This window comes from Panicum hallii, chromosome 2 (assembly GCF_002211085.1).
Source record: "Panicum hallii strain FIL2 chromosome 2, PHallii_v3.1, whole genome shotgun sequence".
NCBI classification, from domain to species: Eukaryota; Viridiplantae; Streptophyta; class Magnoliopsida; order Poales; family Poaceae; genus Panicum; species Panicum hallii.
The window spans coordinates 54,900,103-54,924,296 of record NC_038043.1 but is presented as its reverse complement, the minus strand read 5'-3'; the positions used below and the strand labels follow the sequence as shown (position 1 = coordinate 54,924,296).

Below are 24,194 nucleotides of genomic sequence, written 5' to 3'. Positions count from 1 at the left end.
AAAATAAGTGGTGAACTGATTCATCCTCTAAACAGAAAAGACAGGTTCTATCATCCACTGTTACTCTCTTTGCTAAATTATCTCTAGCGAGGACTTTGTTCTGTGACAGAAGCCAAAGAAAGAAGTGAACCCTGGGAGGAATTTTTAGGGACCAGACTGCAGGGAGGTAAACCGGCGTTATTCCGCTAAAATTGATGACTTTATAGAGAGATTGGGAAGAATAAACACTATTTGAGGTAAAGGTCCAAATAAAGTCATCGGGGTCATCACTGAAAACAATAATAGAAGCTAGCTGTACCACTTCCTCCCATTGAAGGGGAAAAAATGATCAGAGAAAACAAAAAGGAATCTAGTCGGATCGGGGTTTTGAACCCGACGTGAATCGAACACGCAACCTTCTGATCTGGAGTCAGACGCGCTACCATTGCGCCACGGATCCGGTTGGTGAGTGATAATTATTCAACATTAAATTAAATCTGGCCGGAATTCGCCAATCTAGCTAGCCGTCGCTTCCTGCCTCCTGTAAAACCTCAACCGTCCCGCACGCTCTAGCAGTCTAGCTGATGTGGATCTTCGATGCCCGCCCGCGCGGGCGCGGCGCTCATCGGTCGTCGCGACCTTCGGAGCTCCCGTCGCTTGGAGGCTGCCCAGGTCCGATCGCACCGCCCTTGCCTGTCGCCTCTACCGTTGCCCAGGTCCGTGCCGTGGCACTGGCACCTCAATCTGGGCACAACCAATTCCTACTTCTGTAATACATGTCATGGCTTGAATGCTGCAATTGAAGCATATGCACCAAGTACGAGCGATTGAAAATACGGAAGGCGCGAGAACAACGCCCTCCATTGTTGCCAAGCATCAGAATGGCAATCAGATGATTGGTGTGATGGTGTCACTGCCTTTGTTGTAGAAGTGCTGCGCGTAAAATGCACTTTTACCACATCCAGAACCAGCCCTTCCCAGGTGGTTCTACACTTCAAATTCACGCACTTGAAATGCCACAGAGCTTATGTTCTCCAGAGATTTGAATACAAATGTCCAGGAGGGTGTGCCCTGCTAAGATTGCTTCAATGCGATTTTAACTGTGAAAGCATGTTTATTTGTGTATAAGTGACCAATTTACAAGTGTGTATACAAGAACCACTGAATTTGTTATTTAAAGAGAAAAAGTCTGGTTTACACTCTTGAATTATCGCAAAAGTCTGATTTTCAACGTTAAACTATAAATCCGGATAAGAGAGGCCATTCAATTGTTGAAACCGGATAAATTTGGCCTTTAGGTGGTTTCGAAAGTGGTTTTCCATTTTATAAAAATTAAAAATATTCAAATTTAAATTAAAAAATTCATAAGTAATTCATTTCAATAAAAAAATACGAAATAAGTATCAAAATTTTTCTAAAAATATAACCTATGTATTAGCACTGTACTTATCAGTTATTCGGATCCAATTTTTTTATATTCATAGTATTTGGTTGCTTGTTATTATGCCTATTATTTTTTAATAAATAAGATTCAAATAGAGCAATAATAGATAGGTTATATTTCTAGAAAAAATTTGGTACTAGTTTCATATTTTTTTGATTTAAATGAATTAGTTTTGATTTTTCAGATCTAATTAGAATTTTTAATTTTTTAAAAAATACAAAAACCATCTTCGAAACCACTCTAACAACCAAATTTGTTCGGTTTCAAGAGTTGGATGACCTCTCTTATCCGTTATGTAGTTTAAGATTGAAAATTGGACTTTTGCTATAATCAAAGGATGTAAACCAAACTTTTCTTTTATTTAAAAGAGTGGCTAGGCAGTTCTTGGCAAGGCCTGTGATCTCTTTGATACGGTTGGTTGGCAAAAGTCATTTTCTCCCTCCGCTTCTGAACAAGATCACAAAATTCCTGAGCTTGCCATCTTGGTTTCTGAGAAGTATGGCTTCTCTGTCTCGCTTCCATTCCATCAGGTCCCGAGCTTGAGGCATCGACCGTCTTTGATGAATGATGATGGTGCAAACAGCAAATCAAATATGGTGCAGCCCTGTTTGGCCGCTTTGTAATCTTATTCACGGTAATTAGCTTTCAGTGGTAATATCTTGTGCACAACAATACAACTGTAATTTCTTTCCTCTGTAAACATGTCCGTTTGGGTGAATGCTCCAGAAAGACGCCGGCAGCCACTGCTATTGCTCCACGCATCCGCAGTTCCGCAGGCTCATTGTCTGTGCAGCTCGCGCCTTCTCCCTCCTTGAGATCGAGCACATGTCTGACAGCCAGAGCGAGCCCTCTGCCATCGCGGCATCTGACACCAGCACATTACGCCATACGCGATGTAGATGCAGGCTGAGATGATAACAAGTTCGGTGGCGGTGGAGTGGAGACGACAGGACCGTGATCCTAAAAATCAATCGAGCCGAGGAAACGCCAATCGATAAGTTCGAGGACCTGCCAATTGCAATTGTGACCTCGGTGTCTCGGACTTGACAAATCTAACAACGAATCACCGCAATCAAACTCCTCACTGCCCCAGACATAGAGCTTCCAGCCGCCACAAATCCGATCCCTGCGGCCTCGCTGTCGCAACCTTGCTGCCCTTCCCACGCACTCTGGGCCTCATTAGGTGCCTGCGTGATCCTAGCCTGGCTCGCAACATGCTCAAATCCTTGTATTTGGTTGGTGTACGTGTTCAGTCTGGCTGAGAAGATAAAGTGTTTGGTTACCTGTACGTGTCATATCGCATAAGACAAGATTAGAAAAGCAAGTGATTTTATAACATTTAGCTTATGAAGTTGTGTTTTAATGATTTCATTTTTACCTTTGTAAATTCTAATCTAATTTAAAGTAATATATTATTTAATATATGCTAATCATATATATATATAACATCATTAGCCGGCTAATGCCTGGCTTGGGAGCCAGGCCCGCCAAAAATGGCGGTGTTTCCCGCGAGCCTGGCCCGACCTGTACAGCTGCACGCGGGGAGCCAGGTCTGACCGCCTGCCTAGCCATCGAATCAGGCGCTGTGCATCAATGGTGAATCCAATCATAGATTCGCATTTGCAGGGATGAATCCGGATGTGTCGCTGGCACAAATTGACGGCCATGAGAGAGATCCGTGAAGAGGGGGAGAGGAAAGAGGACCAATAGACAGAACGAGAGAGAGATCGCCATGGGAAAACAGAGATCATCATGGAGATGGAGATCAGGGCCTCGGCGCTCAGGGTGATGGGGCGAAGAGGAGGCGAAGGAGATGTCGCGGTCGCAGATGGGGAACGAGCCTGACATGTGTCGTTTTTTTAGTGTGGTCTCCAGAGGCGTTTTTTATTCTCCGGTTGGAATGACTCGATACAGGGGTAAATTTAGTAGGTTCACATGCCATTCAAACAATCCTTTTTGAGTTCCAGATGTAAAAATTTTCGAACCTGTAATTTACACCGGTTTTAGCTATAAAACCGACCTTCCAAACAGGCCCAAGGATAAAACTATTTCATTTGCACCATCTCCTACACAGAGAGCTCAGATGGCGATAAACGACTCTTTTCCCAGTAAACCTCAATTGTCACATCAGTTAAGATAATATGTTGGTGGAATGACGTAGGAGGGCACGGTCCGCAGAACCATTCGTACTACTTTGGCGTGAGATGGTGCAAAGTATATTCCTTGTCTATCAGTCAAGACAGAGATCTGTAATGAGAAACACAGGAGCTAATCCACAAGATAATTGCAAGCAGTCCAAAGATTGTGGGCAGAATTATGTGTGAATTTTTATTTCTTGCTGCTTGTTTATCACGAAAACATGTCTGAAATGAGAATTCTAATATCGATTGAATACATCTACAGGTGAACTGAGGACCATCTGACTAATGGAGTAATAACAAAACGTTATGTGCACATGTTTTCAAGGGGCCAAGTGTGTGACACGCGAAAGGGCACGTAGCCTCTTGGTTACGAGAGCCTTGGTAACATATCAGGTTCTTGGTTCGAATTTCCGTTGGAGCGAATTTTTTAAATTCATTTCAAGGATTTACAGGTTCAGTTTTCGAAGATGCTCATAGGGATGGGTTGTGAGTGCCTGAGTTGAAGTATATTATCTAAAAAAACAAACTGTGTGACACAGCCTGGCAGAAATGACCATAAAAGTTTCATGCAAAATGACCCAATTCAAATGCATTGCAACATGACCAAAATGGTTTTACGGCTCTACCCTTCACATGTTTTTTTTAAAGGAAACCCTTCACATGTTCCAAGCACTAAGTTTGCCTTCTCAACACTCACACAACTACACAAGAGCTTGTCATCAAGCAATAATGCAAGAGAAAGCAGTAAGCGATGCGATGGATCATGCATGTAGAGTAGCTGCTGCTGGCTTTGCATGCCACTCTACACGACACTACTCGCATGGTATTTCAGGCACCAAAGCTGAGCATCGTCTACATACTCGATCGTGACTTCGATCCAGCCACAGGCAGCATAATACCCCACCTGAATTCTAATCGCAGCTTCATCGAAATTACCTGCACCACTGTTACTCGATTGCATTTGGCATTTTTGGCTTTGCTACAGCTGAGTGCATGTTTCAGTGCAAGTTCAGACGCAAGACAACGGAAAGCCGCGTGCTATCCTCTGACATTGCAGCAGTCAGCAGATGCAGAGCAGCGCTAGCCATCAGCGAGCGCATCAGCACCTTCCTTGAATTCACTCGCTATACTCGTGCTTACTGTGCGTTCCATTCAGGTCCGGAGAGCGAAGCCACCATTGGCCATCGACGGCCATGACGCCGCTCGCGACCCCACGTCCACCCTCCTCCTGCTCCTCTCCTCCTCCTTCCTCTCGCAGCGCCAGGCGCCGCCGCGGACTCCGACTCCGACGTCGATGGCTGGTACGACGGCGAGACTAGCCTCTTCACGGTTCTGGGCTGCGGTGGCTCCTCTGAAGACTCAGCGCCGCCGCCGTCTAAGAACGCGAGCGCCGACCTCAGCGAGCTTCTCACCGCAATCCCCTCCGTGGCCGCGCCCCGAGGGCTCCGGCGCCCTGTCCCGCGGCCGCGCCTCCGTCCGCGGCGTCTGCGTCGGAGAGAAGACGGCACCAGCTAGGAGGAAAGTCTTGACAGGGGGTCGCTAGGATGGATGGCGATGGGCAAGCGGAGGTCGCCGGCGACGAGCCCGCTGCTCCGGCGGCGCCCCGGGATATCTACAAATACCAGGGGTCTTTTTTATAAATACTGAATTATATAATTACATAGTGCCCTTGATTCACATCGCGATCCAAACTGGAGGTCTTTATGTAAATTACTAATCGAATATTTTCAAAAAAACAACCCTGGTTTGGATCGCGATCCATAATCGCGATCCGAATTAGGGCTCCATTTGTAAATTTTTGTAATATATATTTACAGATAACCCCTAACACGATCCAAATATTTGCCAAGACCCTTACTCGTTCGGCTTCGGCTCCGACCCGAGGAGATGCCGCAGTGCAATTCGAAATCGAATTTGCATTTGCTGATGAGTGTCTGCAGGGACGAATCAGAGCAGCATCGACAGAGAGATCACGGCGAAGCAGCGAGCATCCAGGGGAGGGGAATGGCGGCGGTGCTGCTCAGCTGCTGTCCCTGTACCGGCGGGTCCGTGGGCATCGCCCTCGCCGGACGGCAAGCGGCTCTTCGCGGAGGCCCTCGAGGGCGGCACCACGGAAGGCTTCTTCAGCCTCGCCTCCTGCTTCCAGACGTAGTCGGAGCCGACCTTCTGCGGCCTCGCCTCCCGACGCGTTCGCCATCGACCCCGGCCGCCGCTGGAAGAGCCCCTGGCGGTGGATCGACGAGTCCATGCTCGACTGCTGCGAGCCCCTCGACAGGGTCAAGGCCCAGAGCATCACCTTCGGCAAGTTCGCCTGCCTCGCGCACTGTTCCGGTGCCGACGTTCAACCGTTCTTCCGCGCCAACCAGATCACCGTCGATGATCTGCGACGCCACCTCATCCGCTGCACCTCCTATCGGAACTGTCATCTCATCGCTTCCTATCACAGGAAGCCTTTCAAACAGGTGAGATCCTATCTGCTCCACTGTTCTACTACCCAAATTATTACTCCTCCAGTCATTTTGTTTCAGACAACAAATTCAAGCTAAACGCAAGCTAAACTTGATATCTGAAACATCATATAAATATGACCAGAGGGAGTAGTAAATACGTCGCATTCTCCCATTATATACATTGGGTTCAGATCGGATTAATAATTCACAAAAAAAGATGAGGTCGCAGTGGATGGATAGCTTGAGATCTTCGTTGCCTCCTGCATATCTGTCTATACAATCTGAAGCGTGGCTACGACGCCTAGCAGGATATGGTGCCCATGCATCTTGGATGTTGCTCGCTTCAAATACCCTCCTCATTGGGTTCCACTGCCACTTTGCGAAGCTATGAATACGATTGATGAATCAACTGGACTTCACAGGGTGTCTCTTCTCTTCTCTTCTCCATCTTCTTCTCACTCGCTCTTTCCTTAAACGACATGTATGCAGTTGGGATCGCTGTCTGTCTTATTATCTAGGCTAGCATCTCACAACTTGGATTGAGCAACTCTGTAAAATGCAAGCATGGCGACGTTTCGGTAAAGAGATAACGATATTTTGCCCCTTACACATTACCAGACCTAAATCACCTTGCAAAGGTTTAGGAAACGGGTCTGATTGGTAACGCTTATTGAGAAGTGAGAAGAAAACTTGCATAGAGCCATCGACCCTCAAGAAAAAAATGCCTAATCAAATTGGGAATACACATACAGTAATTCATTTTCATGCCTTAACTTGCCAAGCAAGACCTTCATGTATTAGTCTCATAGAACTTAGCAGCCAAACTGCTCATATTTGGCTGCCATTTTATGAAAGGAGCTTATGACCGTAGAAGATAATGCCTGGCGGCCTTCACAGACGATTGTACAGCGCAAGCAACTCCTTCAGCTTTGCTGCTTCAGGGCTAAGGCTGTCGAAGCCAACAGAGCTTGGTATCCTCCATCTCCAGTTTCCTTTCTGTTCAGAAGGTTGAAAATAACAGGGTCTCGTAACACTGTTGTTTAAGAGCATATGTCAATTACACAAGTAGAAGGTCAGAAGGGGTGTAGCAGATTACCTGGGTAGCTGGAGTGTTCATTCTACCAGAACTGTCGAGGCCAAGAATATCCTGCATGGTTACCATGGAAGTCCTTGCAACAGAAGAAAGGGCAGCACAAATCAGTGTCCATGAGATGTCAGTATTCTTGGCTTCCGGTAGATACTTAATCACCTGAAAAAAAAATGGAAGAAAGAGATAGATATTACGACAAAGAGTGCCATCAATATGTGCTGATTCAAGAGAAACTGGAGATACTGACAATTTGCTTCTCTTCCTCGGGTAAATTTTGCCACCAGCCAAGAACCTATTAAGGAAATCATTGAAGTATGTAAAGAGTCTATATTTACTTGTTTAATTAGTAGTCCTCCAAAAATATTTAAAATAAAAGGCAGTCGAAGAGAAACTTGGAACTAACCGTATCGTTATCATGTGTTCCGGTATACACAACTTGGTCCATTTCATGGTTATGCGGCAAGTGAGGGTTGTCAGAACCACCTCCAAAAGCTGTTCCACATACACAAATGGAATTAGAGCGCCGACACATTCAATTGATAAGAAAAGTATCTCAGTGCTGCCTTGGCATTATTACCAAACTGGAGAACTGCCATCCCAGGGGCCCCAATTGATTTCCTTAGCTGAACCACATCTTCAGTAATCACCCCCTACAAGTAGTAATCATGTGACGAGATAAACATTAGCATGAAGGAATCAAATGTTCTAACTGGCATATCACTTCAATTATCTTAGAGCATCAAGATATTTGCTAGGAACGCCCCTTTCAAATTACACTTAACCTTTTCCTGGCTAATTCCATGTATTTATACTACCATTTATGCAGTGGAAAACGTGTATAATTTTGTAGATTTACTTGAATATGGACGTTACAACTTACAAGCCATGAGAACGTTTTTCTAATTTCGACACCCATATTAGCGCACCAAAAAACCATATGCATAAGACACTGGACTCTATTGGATTAAAGAAAAGATTTGGATAGTAGGATGCATACCAGGTCTTCTGCTATTATATTTATGCTACCAACAGCTTTGAAGAGCGCATCAAAAAACGCATTCCTCGGTCCAGCCTACTGCCAAAGAAAGCAGGAAAACACATATCAGCAGCAAAGATTTTCTGGAAAGGAAAATTGCAATACCACGTTCATCAAGTCGATGCTCACCCTCCAGCTTCCAACTAGTGCTACTTTTGCATCTACATTATGCACAACGCTAAGTTAGATGAAGGAAATCGATGTTCCCATAAAACAGATTCACTTACAGTACAAATATTTAATATGCAGGGACATAGTGCCCTGATGTATTCAGCTTACCAGATGGGACTGCCCAGAAACCCGCAAGCCCCCGGAAATGGTCAATACGGAACTCATCATACAAATCAAGGGCTCGTTTAATCCTCTTTATCCACCATGAAAAGCCATCTGCTTCCATAGCTTTCCAGTCGTACAACGGACTGCAGAATTGTAATTGATAAGGAAATGCCGTGTTTTTCCCCCTATGGTACTGAACAAGAAATACACAGACTATAGGCTAGGAAAATTTATTGATAGAGAATAAACACATCTACCTGTTCCATAGCTGACCAGTTTCGCTAAATGCATCAGGTGGAACACCACTAACAAAAGTGGGGAAACCGTTCTTGTCCTTTACAACCAGAGACAACAATCAAGAACCAACACAATAACAAGTTTTCAAAACATAAAAGTAAGATCGATTTAAGAAAATAATTGAGGTGTACCAGCAAAAATGATTTCCTGTTTGCCCATACATCTGCACTATGGTAGCCAACATATATAGGCATGTCACCCATTATGCTGATACCCAACTTCTGTGCATATTTACGAATCCGTTGCCATTGCCTTTGAAATAAGAACTGCTGAGCCATAAATGTCTCTATCTGCATAACACATGAAGTTGCTAAATCTACTGACAATTTTTGTCAAGAAAAAACATTGGAAAGCGTGTACTATAGTTTCAAATGCTTACGAAGTCCTTCTGTTTTTGATATATATCTTCCAAGGCTCCAAGATGGCGATTTTTCAGAGGTTCAGGCCACTCGTACCAGGAGAATGCACCAATGCTTTTGTCAATAGCAGCAAAAAGTGCTGCATCTTCAAGCCAACCTGGCAGGACAAGATACAGTAAGCCACTATACTGTGCATCAATTGGTATTTTGCTATTTTCCCTTTGAGAGGGACAGGCAAGCATTTGTACAAGATGTCCCACGAATTGAGACTGTCACTTGTTTGATGATAAGCAGTTCTCTGATATCCAGCTTTGGATGAATACAACAGTTTTTACTGAGCTGTAATTAGTCGTATAATAAAAGGCATTGTCTTTTCTTATCTCGTTAACCTTATTTCATAAAATGCAATATAATGGTTTAAAAAAAACTCGGTATTCTCACTCGAAATTACCTTATGTTGACAGTAGGTATATGTGCTATTCACAGTAAAAGAACAATATGAAAGGCTAAGAAAACATGGTTTGAAAGTTTATCTTTCACAAAATCTTGCCTGATATATTTGGATTTTTCTTGAAGCAGTCATACTGCGTTCTGAGCTCTCCTTGGCCCAGTAAGAGCCTCTCTGCTGCCTAGAAGAAAAGATTCATATATGATTTTCAATGAAGCCAATCAAACAAAATATTGGTTTTCATCAATTCAGTATGTCATAGTAATATCATTACTATATCATTAGTTACACCAGAGCTCAATTTTTGTACCATTTCTAGACAAAACAAACAAATGTCTGAACTTGGTTGCCACAAAGTGTCCAGTTAAATGAATGAGGAATGATTGTCAATCATCAGTAGCTAGCAGCATGCATAATTTTTCTTATTGTAGCATTGATGCAAACTTAAGCTCAACTAAAAAAATTAAACCAAAGGAGTAATAAATAAGCAAACATTAACGAGTAACCTTTGCAATGAGAGGTTCTTTCAGCTTTGCAACGGTATCAAATTCAACATGTTCCACATCCCTGTCAATTATTAAAGAAACTTAGAAAGTTCAACTCTATCCTCCAAACCGCTGACCCAGGGCAGTGAGGAACATACAAAGTGACCAAGAAGGAATTTAAACTCACACGGGACTAGGAAGTTCATCTTCCATCAAAAGACCGTCTTTCACTAGCTCTTCAAGAGATATCAAAAGGGTATTACCACAGTTGGCATCCTGCAAATCCAAATCCATTTAAGTAAAACTCAAATTACTGCCATAAATAGGAAAAGCAAGCCAAGCTACACACAAGGTTAACTCCAAATCGAAAGAAATCAATCATATTTGCATACGCAATCACCTGTCCAGAATAAGGAGATCCATCCTCCCCAGATGTTCTCCCTGGAGGAACAAGTGGCAGAACCTGCAAACATGGACAGAACAAGCAAAAGCTTTGAGGAATTCAAACTCTGGTTGCCACAAGATCAAACAGCAAAATCATAAAAACAAATAGATTGTGCAGAAATCCAACTCGGTTTCATAGATCTCACTTCTCTTTCTCATTTTAACAGTTATAAACCTTTTCCTCTTTTGTTTCATTGGTAAGAAAACGAAAGGCTTCCTTGTCCAATCACAACAACAGATACGGACGTACCTTTCAATTAAGCTAATACTACCGTACCAGTACAAAACTACAAGTTTCATAGTGGCTAAGCAAAAATAGACGACAACACTAGCTCCACGTACTGAACATGGTCCCAGCACATCCCACTTGTTGGGGCCCCATATTCGTCTCGTTCCCAAGCCCACAGTGAAGCGAACGATGACACGGCCCACCTCTCTGCAGGCTCCGGTGCGGCCCGCAAGTGCAACACCAAAGGAGGATCCCATGATCCTAACACCCCTAAAAATCGCGGTTAAGCTGGCTAAGAACACTCTAATCGCAAGATATGTGACCAGCAAAATGAGCGAAACATGCAGGCATTGTGCGGGGCGTTTGTCAGCTCACCTGCCAGAGCGTGCAGCCGGCGTCGCGTAGCCAGTGGAGGAAGGCGAGCGCCTCGTCGCCGAGGTCGCCGATGCCGTGAGGGGCCCGGAGCGACGTCGGGTGCAGCAACACCCCCGCGCGCCGCCGCCGCGCCGGCTCCACGGTGGGCATCATCTGATCGTACCCCTCCGGCAGCTCCTCCCCGACGTCCACGGCAGCGGCCGCGGCGGGGTCCAGAGCCCGCACCGCCGCCATCGCGCTCGCCGCGCGGCAGGCGGCGGCCCGAACGGGTGCCACACGCGCCGCCCGAGGCGGGAGGAGGAAGCGGCGGTGGGGCGTGGGCGACGGGGCGGGCAGAGGGAGCGTGAGGACTCGCGCGAGAACCATTTGCGACCAAGGGGACAGGCGCGCGGGGCGGGGGCGGAGTGGAGCGGGGAGGTGGGGGGGGGGGGGGAGGAGGGGAAGAGGCCGAGACAGATATGGGAGGTGGGGGATGACACGTGGGGCCCGCATGTCGGGCGGGGCGCGCGGACCGGGTCCCGCGTGAGCCGAGGCGTCGGATCACGAGACGCTCTGGCCCCGCTAGCACGTGGACGATGCCGTGCGCTTGTAGGGTCCTGGCTGGCGTGGCCCACCAAGGGCATGCGGGTCCCCCGCGACAGTATACTTCTGGAATACGTACACCTAGAGATACGCTTCCTACTTTACGTTGGAGAAAACATGCAAAAATAACTGTCCTCCAGTATTAGGCGTGCGTGTACAAGGAAAATGTTGCCTTTATACAATGGTATATAACTGTCGGCGTATTAGGCGTGCGTGTATAAGGAAAAAGTTGCCCTTTACACAATGGTATAACTGTCACCTGTCGGCGTAGCGTACACCGACGCTGCGTACCCAGAAGGCCAGAAACAGCTTTTGAAGGAAAAAAAAAGAACCTGATCAGTGATCACTTTAGTATTACAGGTGATAGCATCATAAAAGCAGGCCGGGAACAGAAGATTTTATTTACTCTGGACGCTACACCGTGGGGAGGAACAAAAAAGAAGACTAGAGCTCTCTCCAATATAAAGCATCTAGTTCTTTTATTTTGGCTAATTACAAGAGGTTGATGTTGATCTGTCACCCCCTTTCTCCGTTTCATATCTCATATTTACATCGTGGAATCTCCCTACGAACTACAAAAATTTTGCGATTCCCTGAATCCTATCGGTGGTACTGGCTTCCCACCTTGTACAGAAACCTCCTTCTGCAATAATGTTATTGAATCCTTTCTACTATTACCTGACCTTTACAAAAGGAAAAAGAGGTGCCGTTTCTGACCTTTTGCACAAAAGGCAGTGCAGTCTTCCTGTAAACGCAAAGCAAAGATCTCCGAGCCGCCGGCGCCTCCCCTCAAGCAAAATGGATAGACGAATCAGTGGCATGACCTTCCTTCGGATCATTATACCAAGGGGGATCATGAATCGGCTATCCTTGTAACTGATGTTACTACTGCATTGCAGAAGAAGCACCTCTGGCTGTTCAGGAGATGCCTGCTAATGCAGCCAAAGCAGGACCGGTGATGGCATGGCTGGAATGTTGCATCCGAATCACAGTTGTAGCAAATGCAACAGGTGTCATCTTCTTCCTCGTCACCTGTGTTCAGGCTATGATCTTCTTCACCATCTACAGCCATTGTAATGCGCCGGAAGTAATGAGAGAACTCTTCAAGCTGTGCTAGCTTTGCAAGGGAGGCATCCCCTCGGAGAACATTGCTCTATATAATTACATGCATAATGGAACACCAGTGTCAACAAAATAGCAGATAAAATAACATAAAAAACTTAAAATCAAGCTGATCAAGGAAATCAGATACAAAATGGAGAAAGGGGAAAGGAAAGAAAACTAACCCAGTTGTAGCTCAGTAGGTACTGCAACCCAAAATGTATTGTAGCAGGGCAATCCATGCTTGCAAACACTGCAATCACATCATTTAGCTCCCTACGTTCTGATGTGCTGCTGCATTCCATAAGATTGAGGATAATGCCTACAAGAGGAGCCAAGATCATAGTACGATTTGTTTTATCTTGATGCTGCCCTGGCCGTCTTAGTGTCCTGCATACACAAGCTTCCTGCTGGTTAAACAATATACCCACCTACAGACCTTCTATACACTTTACACATAAAATTAGTAGTTGCATAAGCAAGAAATAGATGTACCATAAAACATAAGGCAGAATACCAAGATGGAAGCGTAATAACTCACTTCACTGAGCTCAAATGAATCACATTAGCGATTTAATTTAGCTTGTGACTTATGAACACAATTTAATATATATAGCTTTTAAAGATCATACACCAACTTAAAAGAAGAACGGCGCTGCATATTTACAGAGTTTCAATAAGGACATTCCATCGTTCGAATTTTTTTGGAAACTTCAGATTAAGATGTTGACTCACATGTCAAAGAACTCTGCATCAGCTGCTGATATGATGTGGTTGAGAATAAAGACAACCAATTCAGTCAACCTCCGCAAATTCATATCTGGTCCCATGAGGAATGCGCAAGGAATCTCTCGGGTACAGAATTCCAATATCCTTGCAAGATTACATGATACATCAAAAATTACGCTGCACTTCCTTTGCTGCAGATCAGCAACCTGAAAATAGAAGATGTTTGGTCAAATTTTCATAGTTGCACTGCAACACCAGAGGGAAAAGGGAACATAGATTGTGCCTCTCATGATAGATCGCATTGGCATAAGCAAAACTGAGCAAACAAATTCTAGAAAATGATTCTTATCACTATTTCATTATAATACAGCTGCATCAAAGAGAAGAAGTTAAAGGATATGAGCACTACAGGTTACAACCAATCAGCACACAGTTAATAAAAAATGATAATCCACCTGGTGTTTATCTTGCATCTCTCGGATGGACATGGAGAACTCGGTCATTGTCCAGCTGAGTGTATTGAAAAGTCGATTGAGGAAGGAAAAGAACAGTTCTTCTTCATGAATGCATGTCTCCCTAAGTAGAACCTTCAAAAGGAAAAAGAAAACAAAATAATCAAACCAATGGTTTGCATAACATTATAACTATCACGCAATTGCATACATCTAATTGAATAGAAGATTGAACAAAAATAAAAAATAAGTGGCAATATTTGAAAATACCTGAAAAATTGCGGATGATGAAGATTCACCATTCTTAGAGGATGCAAATCCAGAGCCTTTGCAAAGCCGGAAAAGTATGTTAGAAACAGGAATCCATGATCTGTTGTCAAAAGCTGATAAAAGTGATCTTGGCATTCTATTTATTGCCTCCCGATTGTTCTCGAAAACAAGCATGAATTCTTTGTATTGTACAAGGACCGAAATTGATTGAAGAAGAAGATCTTTCAGGTCTGGATTCACTATCCTCGTATCGTCAAAGTGCTTGACAACCAGAGTGACCTATCAGTAACAGAACAGAACCCTTAGATAACTCTGAAGCACTTAACAGCATGCTGAAAGCTATCAAGATCTGGACTATAGCTATAATTAACTGCAAACCTTCAATACCATTAATATCAACAATAAAGATAGGTGCAATTAGGTTTCAACCAAAAACAGAAGGTAATGAATTAAGATGGAAACTTTAAAAAAAAAACTAAGATGGATCAAGATGACAAGATGAACAGTACATACAAATGATGCCAGCCCTTGTTTGAGGAATACTGCAGGTGAAACAAAAGGAGGGTCACTCCTTCGCAAGGCATGGAAACAATCAACCTGCAAAGGTAATAAAAAGAAGATCCTCTTGGGTAAACAGATTCATTGTGAATGGGGGAAAAACAGAAAGCCAAATGAAACAACAAACTTACCAGTGATTCCACATAGAACTCAGGAACATACTGGAAAATGGTTTTTGAGTCACTAAGGACCAAAAGAAGCTCCACAACCCACATGCAAGTTGCATACATTCCCCTTTGTTTCCATGGAGAGAAAAGAGTAGCCCGGTACCTGAATGCAACATAAGGGGGAAAAACAGCAGATTAACTCAGTGGCCAAAGAACGATTGCAACGCGAAACTTGCATAATTATATCCATATCAAAGAACATAAATCCTTGAACATCTGTTTAAGTTATACAGCTGCAAAGCATCAAAATTTTAAAATACTTTCTTCATCTCTTTCTAATGGCTAGCTAACCAGATGAACCTATTGTTAATAATTTAATAAGAATATTCCTGATCACAACTAAATCCAAAAACCATGTCTGTGGCACAATTCTAAACCTTGTAGCACATAAAAAAAATTAACCATTTTGCCATGATAGCAAGAAAATTATAGAAAGTTTATCATTTCTGATATCATACCAAACACAATGGCGTACACAATCCACCAAATCCTCATGATAGCTATTCCGGGCTTCTTTCAAACGCCTTACTTGCTCTGCGCATGATTTTTCTCGTATTTGCCTGTCAGTTTCTTCTAGTAAAGAAATGGACTGTGACTGCTGAGACATGAAATAAAATGCCTGTATGGAACAAACTTAAGTCAGTACTATTATCTCCAAGGATGCAAAGATAGGAAAATTTCCTGCAGCATATATGTGTGTTTGTATGCTTAACAAAATACATCGCTTGCCTGCCTAAAATTTGGTGAGATGCCCAGATGATATAACAATAACATAACATCAAGCAGCTCTTCCTCTTTAAGTGCTTCGGATGAAGATTGAGTTGTCATTGGCATGCTTTCAAGATTATGCAGTGCTTGGTATCCATATTCAATTTCTGATTGAGTACTTGTGCTAGGCTTGTCTTCGATCTCATCACTCAGACTTCTCCCACTGCACTCAGCAGCAACATGAGCAGTTCTTTCAGGCATGGGCTTACTTGGGACTTTTGAAGTTGATGGTACATACTTAGCACTTTCTTTGTATCTTAGGCCAATACTGGCATCTGTAACTGAGCAGCAACAAGGCTTCTGTACTGTAGTGTGTGTTACACACGTCTCTTCATCATCCATGCAGCCTTCATCCCACTGCACTTCATCTTCCACATCATCAAATTGGTGATGCATCAAAATACTTGGTGGTCCACCAATTCTAGGAATTACGCTATAATAGGCATCATTCCTGAAAAGTAATTGTGTCGGAAACTTCCGCTTTCCACCTTTGTGAAGAAATCCAACCCCATTCCCACAGTTCACTTTAGAGGATGATGCAGATCCAGAAGAATCCATGGAAAATCCTTCAGACAACAAATGAAGAATTACGGTGTACAATGAAACAAGCACAGTATTGTTGTAGGTCCCATTGACAACCATCCTATGATCTCCACCTCTAGCTTTCAGTACCGAACCTTGTACAAAGGACCTAAATACAGAGCCTGGAGGCTGGGGGGGAGAAACTGGTGGAATAAAGCATATTACCAAGCTGCAAAGCTCACGATGCATCTCCTCAATCTGCAGGAAAGATTAAAGCGTGTGAGTATAAGACAAGATAGCATACTAGCATAGGCAGGAAGGGAGGGAGGGGGGGAGAGAGAGACAGACAGAGACAGAGACAGAGACAGAGAGAGATCCAGATATCTATAACCATTAGTGTCTTAAAGTAAAAGGTTTTGAAACGTCAACCCCAAAAACAACAAAGCAAGAATTTCAAATATATCAAGTAACATATAATATAAGTATAGAAAAAAACAAAGAACCCTAAACTAGGTAACTACAAACATCATGCTAATCAAACTAAGGAATGGTGCAGCATTGGCATACATGTCACCATGATTCAAGTCAGGAAGAATGTAGAATAAAAAGCAGCAACCTGAAACATTATTTGATGCTAGGGCAAGCTCACAGAACAGAAAGAACTCGTGCTTTTTGTTGCTCTCGCAACATTATGAATTAAGTGAACAGGAAGAAATAAAAAAATACTTCATCTTTGTGCAACAAAGAATTCCTAATTATCATGGAAACAAAGGGGAATGTATGCAATTTGCAACAATGAATTAAGTGAACAGGAGAAGTGACAGCTTACAGAAAAATCCTGCCGAGAGGCAAGGAATATTTACCTTCTTGATTGCATCTAAGAGTGTTGTCATCGACAGAGTCATGCTAACCTCATCCTCGGAAGACCCGGGCCACCAAACAGATGGTACGAGGCACTGTAAATCATGCTTATTTGGTATCTTTCTTGTAAGAAACCCTTCAAATGAGAATGCAAAATCTTCTGAGTTCCACCATAGAAGCATTACATCCTTATGCCTAAGAAGGTGGCAAACCAGCGCTAAAAATGGATACGACCCAGAATATGGGCATTCTGTCAGCACAAGTGGTGCAGCTTTGCACATGCAAGAAAGTGCAACAATGAGCTCCTGCAATAATGAGCTGCAACCTGGGAACTGAAGGAAAAGGTCAAGAACCTGATCAAGGCATGAGAAATCATGAGGGTCACGTGCCCTGAAAACATCTAAGAGAAGAGTGGTCAATGAGCCCCAGGCAATATACTCAAGGCAGCCTTGGTTCATTTCAATAGCACTGAAAAATTCTGCACAGATTGCTTCTGAAATTGGTTGAAAAAGTTCTTGTAGTGGTGCGAATTTCTTGACCCTCCTCAGTTTCTCGAAGTATGCTGATTCAGATTTCTCCAGATTTTGAACTTCTAGTAATCGGAACAAACATCTAAGAAGATATGTCGTAAATGTCCAAGAGCGTGGTGGCGCCTCCATTGGTTCGAACCCATCAACAGGATACCTGAATGGATGTGAGCCAAAGTTCAGATGACAACGCTCACCTTCTGAGAGGGAGATTGCTGCATAGTAACCCTTGCTTGGTTCCACACTGCGAATTCCATCAAATGCAACACCAAGATATGTCCCATTCCTGTAAAAGGAGATCTCTCCTGCATCTAAGTTGATGCAGCAACCGATCACATCGCCTACTGCCCATGGCTGGCCATATGGCTTTGGGTCATTGTTCCATTTAGTCACCCTCCGGCCATCAAATGAATATGAATCGTCGGCATCACCGACACCTTTCTGATCAGTAAAAGGACAAGAGAGAGTAGCCCATCCAAGCTGCTGAACTCCAGAAGTCTCTAGGGTCACCTCATACATCCACTTGCCCTTCCACACACAGGCATTAGCCCTAGCACTGCTGAATGGGGCAGAGCTCTCAACAAGTAACGGTCCCCTGACACTCCTGAACTTACCGCAAATGCTTGAATCATCAAGAACCACCTTGCTCTGCCCAGCTCCTTTGTCTACAATCAAGACGCTACCATGGTATGCATGGATACATTTGTCCCAGTCAAGATCAAATTTTCTAGCCTGATTCCTCAACACTGAACGCACAAAGACCGCATCAATTGGTCCAGGAGGCCGGACCACTGACTTGTGAGGGAGATCAAGAATGTGCTCTATAGTCCTCTCAACAGCCTGGTGCCCAATCTCGTCATGATAGGAAACCAAGTGTGTCTTCTGGGGGCTAATCTTAGCTTCCTCGCCAGACAATAACACAGCTAGCCCAGGGGAGAAAGCACTCCTCCTATGGCTACAGCTTCCTTCTGCCATCAAGCTCAGGGGCGGCCTTAACGTGGAGCATGTGATTCAGTTGAACCCCCAATTTCTTTGGAAAATAAACTGCGCCCGCAACCTTTTGGGCGGATTGGTCTTGCACGCTGAAGAAAAAGAATAACCTGATCAGGGGCGGACCCAGTATAGGAGATGGGTGTACACATACACACCCGATAATTTTTGCAAACAAAATCGTAGCTACTAGGTAACCAATTGTAGATCCGACAACAAATAGCTTATATTAGGGTTTGGGGTGCTTTGTTTCGCGCAGCGGGGACGGAAGAGAAGGGGAGGGCATACCTGTTGGGTGCTCGTCGCCGGCAAAGGCCCCGGCGAAGACCGAATAGCGCCGCCGCTCGCCCAGTCGTCGCCGCCGGGAAAGGAAGACCAAGAGAGGAGACACAGAGAAGGGAACGGGGAAAGAGATGGCTACAGCAGGCACAGGCAAGAGAGCCGCGACGCGTTCGGACATGGACGATGGCAGCGAGTCGCTGACTCTTTGCCGTTATTTTTCCTCTTTCTCTACGGGTCATTTAAGTCATGCTCCTTTTGCATTTTGCTATTTTTAAATATAATAGCCTGCTAACAAAATTGGTTCATCCTTTAACTTTGACCAGCTAAACCCATTTTCTGTTTTTAAATTTTTTAATGGGCTTTTTTCTTAAAAAAATCCGGTATACTTCTTTCATATTTTATTTTGTTTCTTAATTTCTTCAAAAAGAGATAACAAAATCAGAAACAATTCATTTTTATTTTTCAATAGAAAGCATTATGCACGGACACATGTTCAAAATTGAGAAGACCATACGTATCATGTACATGTATGATTTTTATACACGCACCTAGCTACATAAAACACACCGCCACACCGATTAAATTGTGCTCTCCTCCAACTATTATTGTGTTGGGCCCATATTTTTTATTTTGGCAATTGATCCAAATGTTATGCACATAGCCATGTAATGACATTTTATAGAATTAAGCCGAGCAAAGACATTTTCAAGACCCTCAATTGAGAGGTCCCGAATATCGTCGTACTCTCACTTTTTAGTTATTACTAGTGATTAAGGATTCATATTATATATATTTTGGGTCATTGGATCGATTCAAAAAATTAATAAAATAAATTAGAATGACATTATGTATAAATAATTTGGGAGGAGAAATGAATTACGATGGCATACCATCGTAATTAATTAGCTGATCCAAAAAACACTATTAGATATTCACTTGCATCCTTACTGGTGATCATCGACGTGGGTGAAAAGATCGGTGGAGAAATCACGATGAAGATAAGGTGGAAAGAGACAGGGAACAAAATTTCAATTGGTCAGTGAAATTCTTTTCAGATCATCTTTTAACTCTGGACCTTTCCCTTCACAGAAAATACATTTGTATTATGGGTATGTTGTTTCTGTGCGAGATTCAACTTTTAATTTTTACGCTCAAAGAGTCAGCTTTGCTTTTGCATGGATGTATGTGTGGATTCCAGACGATTTTGCCAATTTTAGTGCTGAGGATATCGACCTTTATCTTTTCTATAAAACTATTAGTATCACCGTTGACCTTTTTTTTCTTTCATATTCTTAATTGTAAGGTTAGCCTTTGCTTAGCTTGAAGTGTTAAGGCCAACCGTCAAGCAATCCTACTTAAGTTCAGTTAGTATATAATGCTAATGCATGCAGGTATGCAGTCAAACAATTGGAAATAGTTAGCCACTGCAACATGGAGGACGTCAACATTTGGTCATCTATTATTAGCTTGCTCAAACTATTGGAACAAAGACCAAGGTCACTCGATGGAGGGAGAATACCATTTCCGGCCATCGTGCAACTGGGAACCGTCTGACGAGAGTCTGGAGCCGATTGGCCAAGCGCTTCCACACGAACAGTACGTATAATAAATACCTGATACTACACGGATAAAAACAAACAAAAAGGAGATGCCACTGCCGTTTACGCCGCCGAAGCAGATGAGACCACGATCTGCTGATCGGAAAAGTTCTTCTCGTCTTTTCACCGTATACATCTTATCGCGGACGACAGGGGACGAACTGATCCGGCCATGCCTTTGCTACATCGATCTTGCGCCGCCACAGGCAGGGTGGGCGACGAAAGCTCCGGGCATATTCTGCACGACGGGGAAGAAAGAGACGAAAGATGCCTTGTAGCCGTCCCGAAAGACGTAGCCTACCCGCACAAGATTCGTCGACCATTACGTGCACGATGATCGTGGGCGCACGAACGGGCGGATTACTTTATCCGGCACGTGAATGCTTCTGATTTCGGGCAATTTCCTGGCCTCTTTTTTCTCGAACAGCCTTCCGATTTCTTTTTGGATTTGGCGTATAAGCCGTGGCTGAACGCTCCAGCTTGATTAGTTTAATTCGTGGAGGACAAACACGTGTGGCCTTTTGGGTGTCTGTCCTGAGCTGTAGCGAAAGCGATGGAAATGATCGTGGCATCATCTTCTGGTTCTGGATGTTTTCGCTCGGGAGGAGACCGGACGCGAGAGCGACGCCGCGGGATCCGATGGCGTAGGCTAGGCTAACCCCCGGGTACCCGGGGCGTCGTGTGGCACGGGGGCGGTGCCGCCGTCGCCGCGCGCGGGGGCGGGCGGCACCTCCCAGATCCGCGGACGAGCCGGTGCCGTGCGGCGACCGCGCGTGCCGTGCCGCCCTCGCGCGGCCGCGTCACTCGCCACCGCCTTGACGCCGTGCGCGTACGCCCACGCGGCTCTCGGGGGGACGCCGCCCGCCCCGTCGCTCGCTCGCGGCGGTGCCGTTGCGGTGTCGCGTCGCCCTGACGGCCACTGACCGCTTTCGCGACTTCCTGTTTCGGAGCACCGAGGGCAGCACGGCGCTGGAGCGAGTGGCGCCCCCTGTTCTCCAGTCTACCCACCCGTTACCGGGAGGTTGGGAATCTGCATTCAGGTGCGGCAACAACGCAGGCCACGAAATGCGGTTAGGCAAGTTGGCAGCAGGCCTACTAGCGGGGTCGGTTGAAATGGTTTTACAGGGTGAGTTTTAACGTGTTGTGAGTTTAGAAGGGTTAAAATGGGTTGTATTATTTGTTGGAGATAACTCAGTATGATTGGCAACTAGTTTGTGCAAAGCGGTGTGGCTAGACCTATGAACCCCACGTCAAGAGCGAAGCCACTAAATTTATATATATAGTTAAATATGGGTTGGGATAGATTTAATTAGAAGGTTTAGCCATGTTGGTTTAAACATCAAATAGGATAGGATAAGATGGGTTATTTAGTTGAGGTTTTGAATTAGAGTTGACTGCCATTTGATTTCCATATACATTAGGATAGGATAGGTAAAGAGTGGGTTTATCTCCATTAGCAGGCTTATAGCAGACTAGTAGATCTAGTTGGCAGCAGTCATACGCTCATACAGTTTTATTTCATCACGTCATGATCATATATCAGAGGAGTAGAAGGATCTAAGTGCTTTATTGGAGAATCTGGAGCAGCAAAATTATAAGAGCTGTTTGGTAGGCTTCATCCAAAATGGTTAACCTTTAAAACTAAAGCTGGTGAAAAAAACTAGTTTTATCCGGCTTCTTTTAGCACGGATTTATAAAACCGATTAACGAAAAGTATCTCAATATCCGGTTTCTAATTTATTTTAGCACAGACTTATAAAACCTGCTTGCCCAGCCCATCACAGGGTTTCCGATTTCTGCTCGTGATTCGGCTCTCAGCAGGTGGCACAATCTGATCCTGTAAGCCGTTCTCCTGTTCCTTGTGCAGCAGCGTCAGATTCAGAGAGGATAACCAGGCGCCACCACAATATCTATTCCTGAACCCGAGCCTACGTACACCCACTCATAAGTGACCCCACAAGCAGTATCTCAGCTACGGTCTCCACCCAAACGCCGACTCCATCCACCAATCCACCATATCCACAAGCTCCATGGACGAGCTGCTACACCACTCGAATGGCCAAACCGCCCGGCCGCTTCTCGCCACTCGCTGCGACCTGCTGCTGCAACGCCCATGCACGTCCACGCGCCCCACCTCCTCCCCGCGCCGCCCAAGCCCCACTGCCATGCCGCCGCCCTCCGCTTCACCGTGGCCGCCTCCGCCGCGGCGCCGTCGGCGGCCGCCCGCAGGGCCGTCATTGTCGGGGGCGGGCTCGCGGGGCTCGCGGCGGCGACGCACCTGACCTCGCTCTCCGTGCCGTTCACGCTCGTCGAGGCCTCGGACCGCCTCGGCGGCCGCGTCGCCACCGACGTGATTGACGGGTACCGCCTCGACCGGGGCTTCCAGATCTTCCTCACCGCGTACCCGGAGTGCTGCGACCTGCTCGACTTCCCCGCGCTGCGGCTCCGGCCGTTCTATCCCGGCGCGCTCGTCTTCACCGGCGCCGGGGAGCCGTTCTACCTGCTCTCCGACCCGTTCCGCCTCCCGCTCCGTTCCCTCTCCGCGGTGTTCTCCCCCGTGGGCACCCTGGCAGACAAGGTCCTCGTCGGGCTCACGCGCCTCCGCGCGGCGGCCACCCCGGACGACGCCATCCTCTCGGCGCCGGAGACGACCACGGCCACCCACCTGCAGCAGCTCGGGTTCTCGCCGTCCATCGTGGAGCGGTTCCTGCGGCCGTTCCTCGCAGGGATTTTCTTCGACCCGGCGCTCGACACGTCGTCGCGGCTCTTCGAGCTCGTGTTCAAGCGCCTCGCCCTCGGCGACAACGCGCTGCCGGAGGACGGCATCGGCGCCATCGCGTCGCAGCTCGCGGACCGCCTCCCTGCGGGATCAGTCCGCCTCAACTCCCGCGCCGCCGCCATCGACGGTTCCGGCGTGACGCTCGACACCGGCGAAACCATCCCCGGCGATCTCGGCGTCATTGTCGCCGTCGAGCAGCCGGAGGCCGAGAAGCTCCTGCCGCAGCTATCAATTCCAGAAAAACCCAAGAAATCCGAGAGGAGCACCGTCTGCCTCTACTTCTCCACCGACCGGGCGCTGGTCCAAGACCCCATCCTGCTCCTCAACGGGTCGGGCAAGGGGATCGTGAACAACATGTTCTTCGCCACCAACGTGGCGCCGTCGTACGCGCCGCCGGGGAAGGTGCTGGTGTCCGTGTCCCTCGTCGGTTCGTTCGCCGACAGGGAGGACGCCGATCTGGCCGACGAGGTGGTCCGGGAGCTCGGCGGGTGGTTCGGCGCCGGAGAGGTCGCGTCGTGGACGCATTTGAGGACGTACCGTATCGGGTTCGCGCAACCGGACCAGACGCCACCGACGATGCCAGCCGGGAGGGACCCAAGGGTCGGCGATGGCTTGTACGTCTGCGGCGACCACTGGTGCTCGGCCACGTTCGACGGCGCGCTGGTGTCCGGGAGGAGGGCGGCCGAGGCTCTGGCCAAGGACAGGGGACTGTCCACTTAAGTTTGAGCGTCCGAGCTCGTTTATTTGCCGCGGGAAAGAAAATTCATCTCACAAGATGAACGAGGATTTTTTTTGAGTGACAAGTACATGTACATCTTTAACGGTTTCTTTCAGTGAAATTCAACTTGTATATTCCTTTCTCTAATCCGATTCATCTGATTATATCTACTGGTTAAGTTCACTTGTTTTGTGACCATGCTACCATTAGCCGCGTGCAGAAACAAAACATCTCAAA

At 45.9% G+C, this 24,194-nt stretch overlaps 3 protein-coding genes, 1 non-coding gene and 1 pseudogene across 4 annotated transcripts; 2 read left to right on the top strand and 3 right to left on the bottom strand.

The window, feature by feature from the left end:
• Positions 1–367: 367 nt before the first annotated feature.
• Positions 368–439, bottom strand: TRNAW-CCA. The gene has a single exon. It is a non-coding gene; the product is annotated as a tRNA-Trp (tRNA).
• Positions 440–4,589: 4,150 nt separating this feature from the next.
• On the top strand, positions 4,590–6,513 carry LOC112879430 (annotated as a pseudogene).
• Positions 6,514–6,668: 155 nt separating this feature from the next.
• On the bottom strand, positions 6,669–11,478 carry LOC112879429 (4-alpha-glucanotransferase DPE1, chloroplastic/amyloplastic). Its single transcript, XM_025943676.1, has 16 exons — positions 11,054–11,478; positions 10,406–10,468; positions 10,193–10,281; positions 10,027–10,087; positions 9,623–9,701; positions 9,093–9,229; positions 8,845–9,003; positions 8,674–8,750; positions 8,420–8,559; positions 8,270–8,301; positions 8,102–8,176; positions 7,682–7,754; positions 7,508–7,596; positions 7,352–7,396; positions 7,111–7,263; positions 6,669–7,010 (listed from the first exon to the last, which is right to left on the bottom strand). The coding sequence occupies exons 1-16, from the start codon at positions 11,417–11,419 to the stop codon at positions 6,906–6,908; spliced, it is 1,743 nt and encodes a 580-aa protein (XP_025799461.1). The 5' UTR covers positions 11,420–11,478; the 3' UTR covers positions 6,669–6,905.
• A 521-nt stretch (positions 11,479–11,999) lies between these two features.
• Positions 12,000–19,070, bottom strand: LOC112880235 (E3 ubiquitin-protein ligase RKP). Its single transcript, XM_025944743.1, has 11 exons — positions 18,869–19,070; positions 17,066–18,672; positions 15,642–16,460; positions 15,371–15,531; positions 14,877–15,015; positions 14,701–14,784; positions 14,188–14,466; positions 13,921–14,052; positions 13,472–13,671; positions 12,922–13,126; positions 12,000–12,788 (listed from the first exon to the last, which is right to left on the bottom strand). Exons 2-11 carry the CDS (start codon positions 18,563–18,565, stop codon positions 12,489–12,491), a joined length of 3,819 nt encoding a protein of 1,272 aa, XP_025800528.1. The 5' UTR covers positions 18,566–18,672; positions 18,869–19,070; the 3' UTR covers positions 12,000–12,488.
• Positions 19,071–22,456: 3,386 nt separating this feature from the next.
• Positions 22,457–24,140, top strand: LOC112879392 (protoporphyrinogen oxidase). Its single transcript, XM_025943633.1, has one exon. It carries the CDS (start codon positions 22,574–22,576, stop codon positions 23,957–23,959), a length of 1,386 nt encoding a protein of 461 aa, XP_025799418.1. The 5' UTR covers positions 22,457–22,573; the 3' UTR covers positions 23,960–24,140.
• Positions 24,141–24,194: the final 54 nt, after the last annotated feature.

Bases quoted from the DNA above. Each gene is read 5' to 3' on its own strand.
- LOC112880235 (XM_025944743.1), bottom strand. From the start codon at position 18,565: ATGGCAGAAGGAAGCTGTAGCCATAGGAGGAGTGCTTTCTCCCCTGGG. The intron at 16,461-17,065 runs GTAAATATTCCT...TCTTTCCTGCAG, and splicing joins TCTTAGATGCAATCAAGAAG to ATTGAGGAGATGCATCGTGA. The intron at 15,532-15,641 runs GCAAGCGATGTA...TGTTCCATACAG, and splicing joins TCTCACCAAATTTTAGGCAG to GCATTTTATTTCATGTCTCA.
- LOC112879392 (XM_025943633.1), top strand. From the start codon at position 22,574: ATGCACGTCCACGCGCCCCACCTCCTCCCCGCGCCGCCCAAGCCCCAC.
- LOC112879429 (XM_025943676.1), bottom strand. From the start codon at position 11,419: ATGGTTCTCGCGCGAGTCCTCACGCTCCCTCTGCCCGCCCCGTCGCCC. The intron at 8,751-8,844 runs GTACACCTCAAT...CTGGTTGTAAAG, and splicing joins ACAGGAAATCATTTTTGCTG to GACAAGAACGGTTTCCCCAC. The intron at 7,597-7,681 runs GTAATAATGCCA...TATGTGGAACAG, and splicing joins GATGGCAGTTCTCCAGTTTG to CTTTTGGAGGTGGTTCTGAC.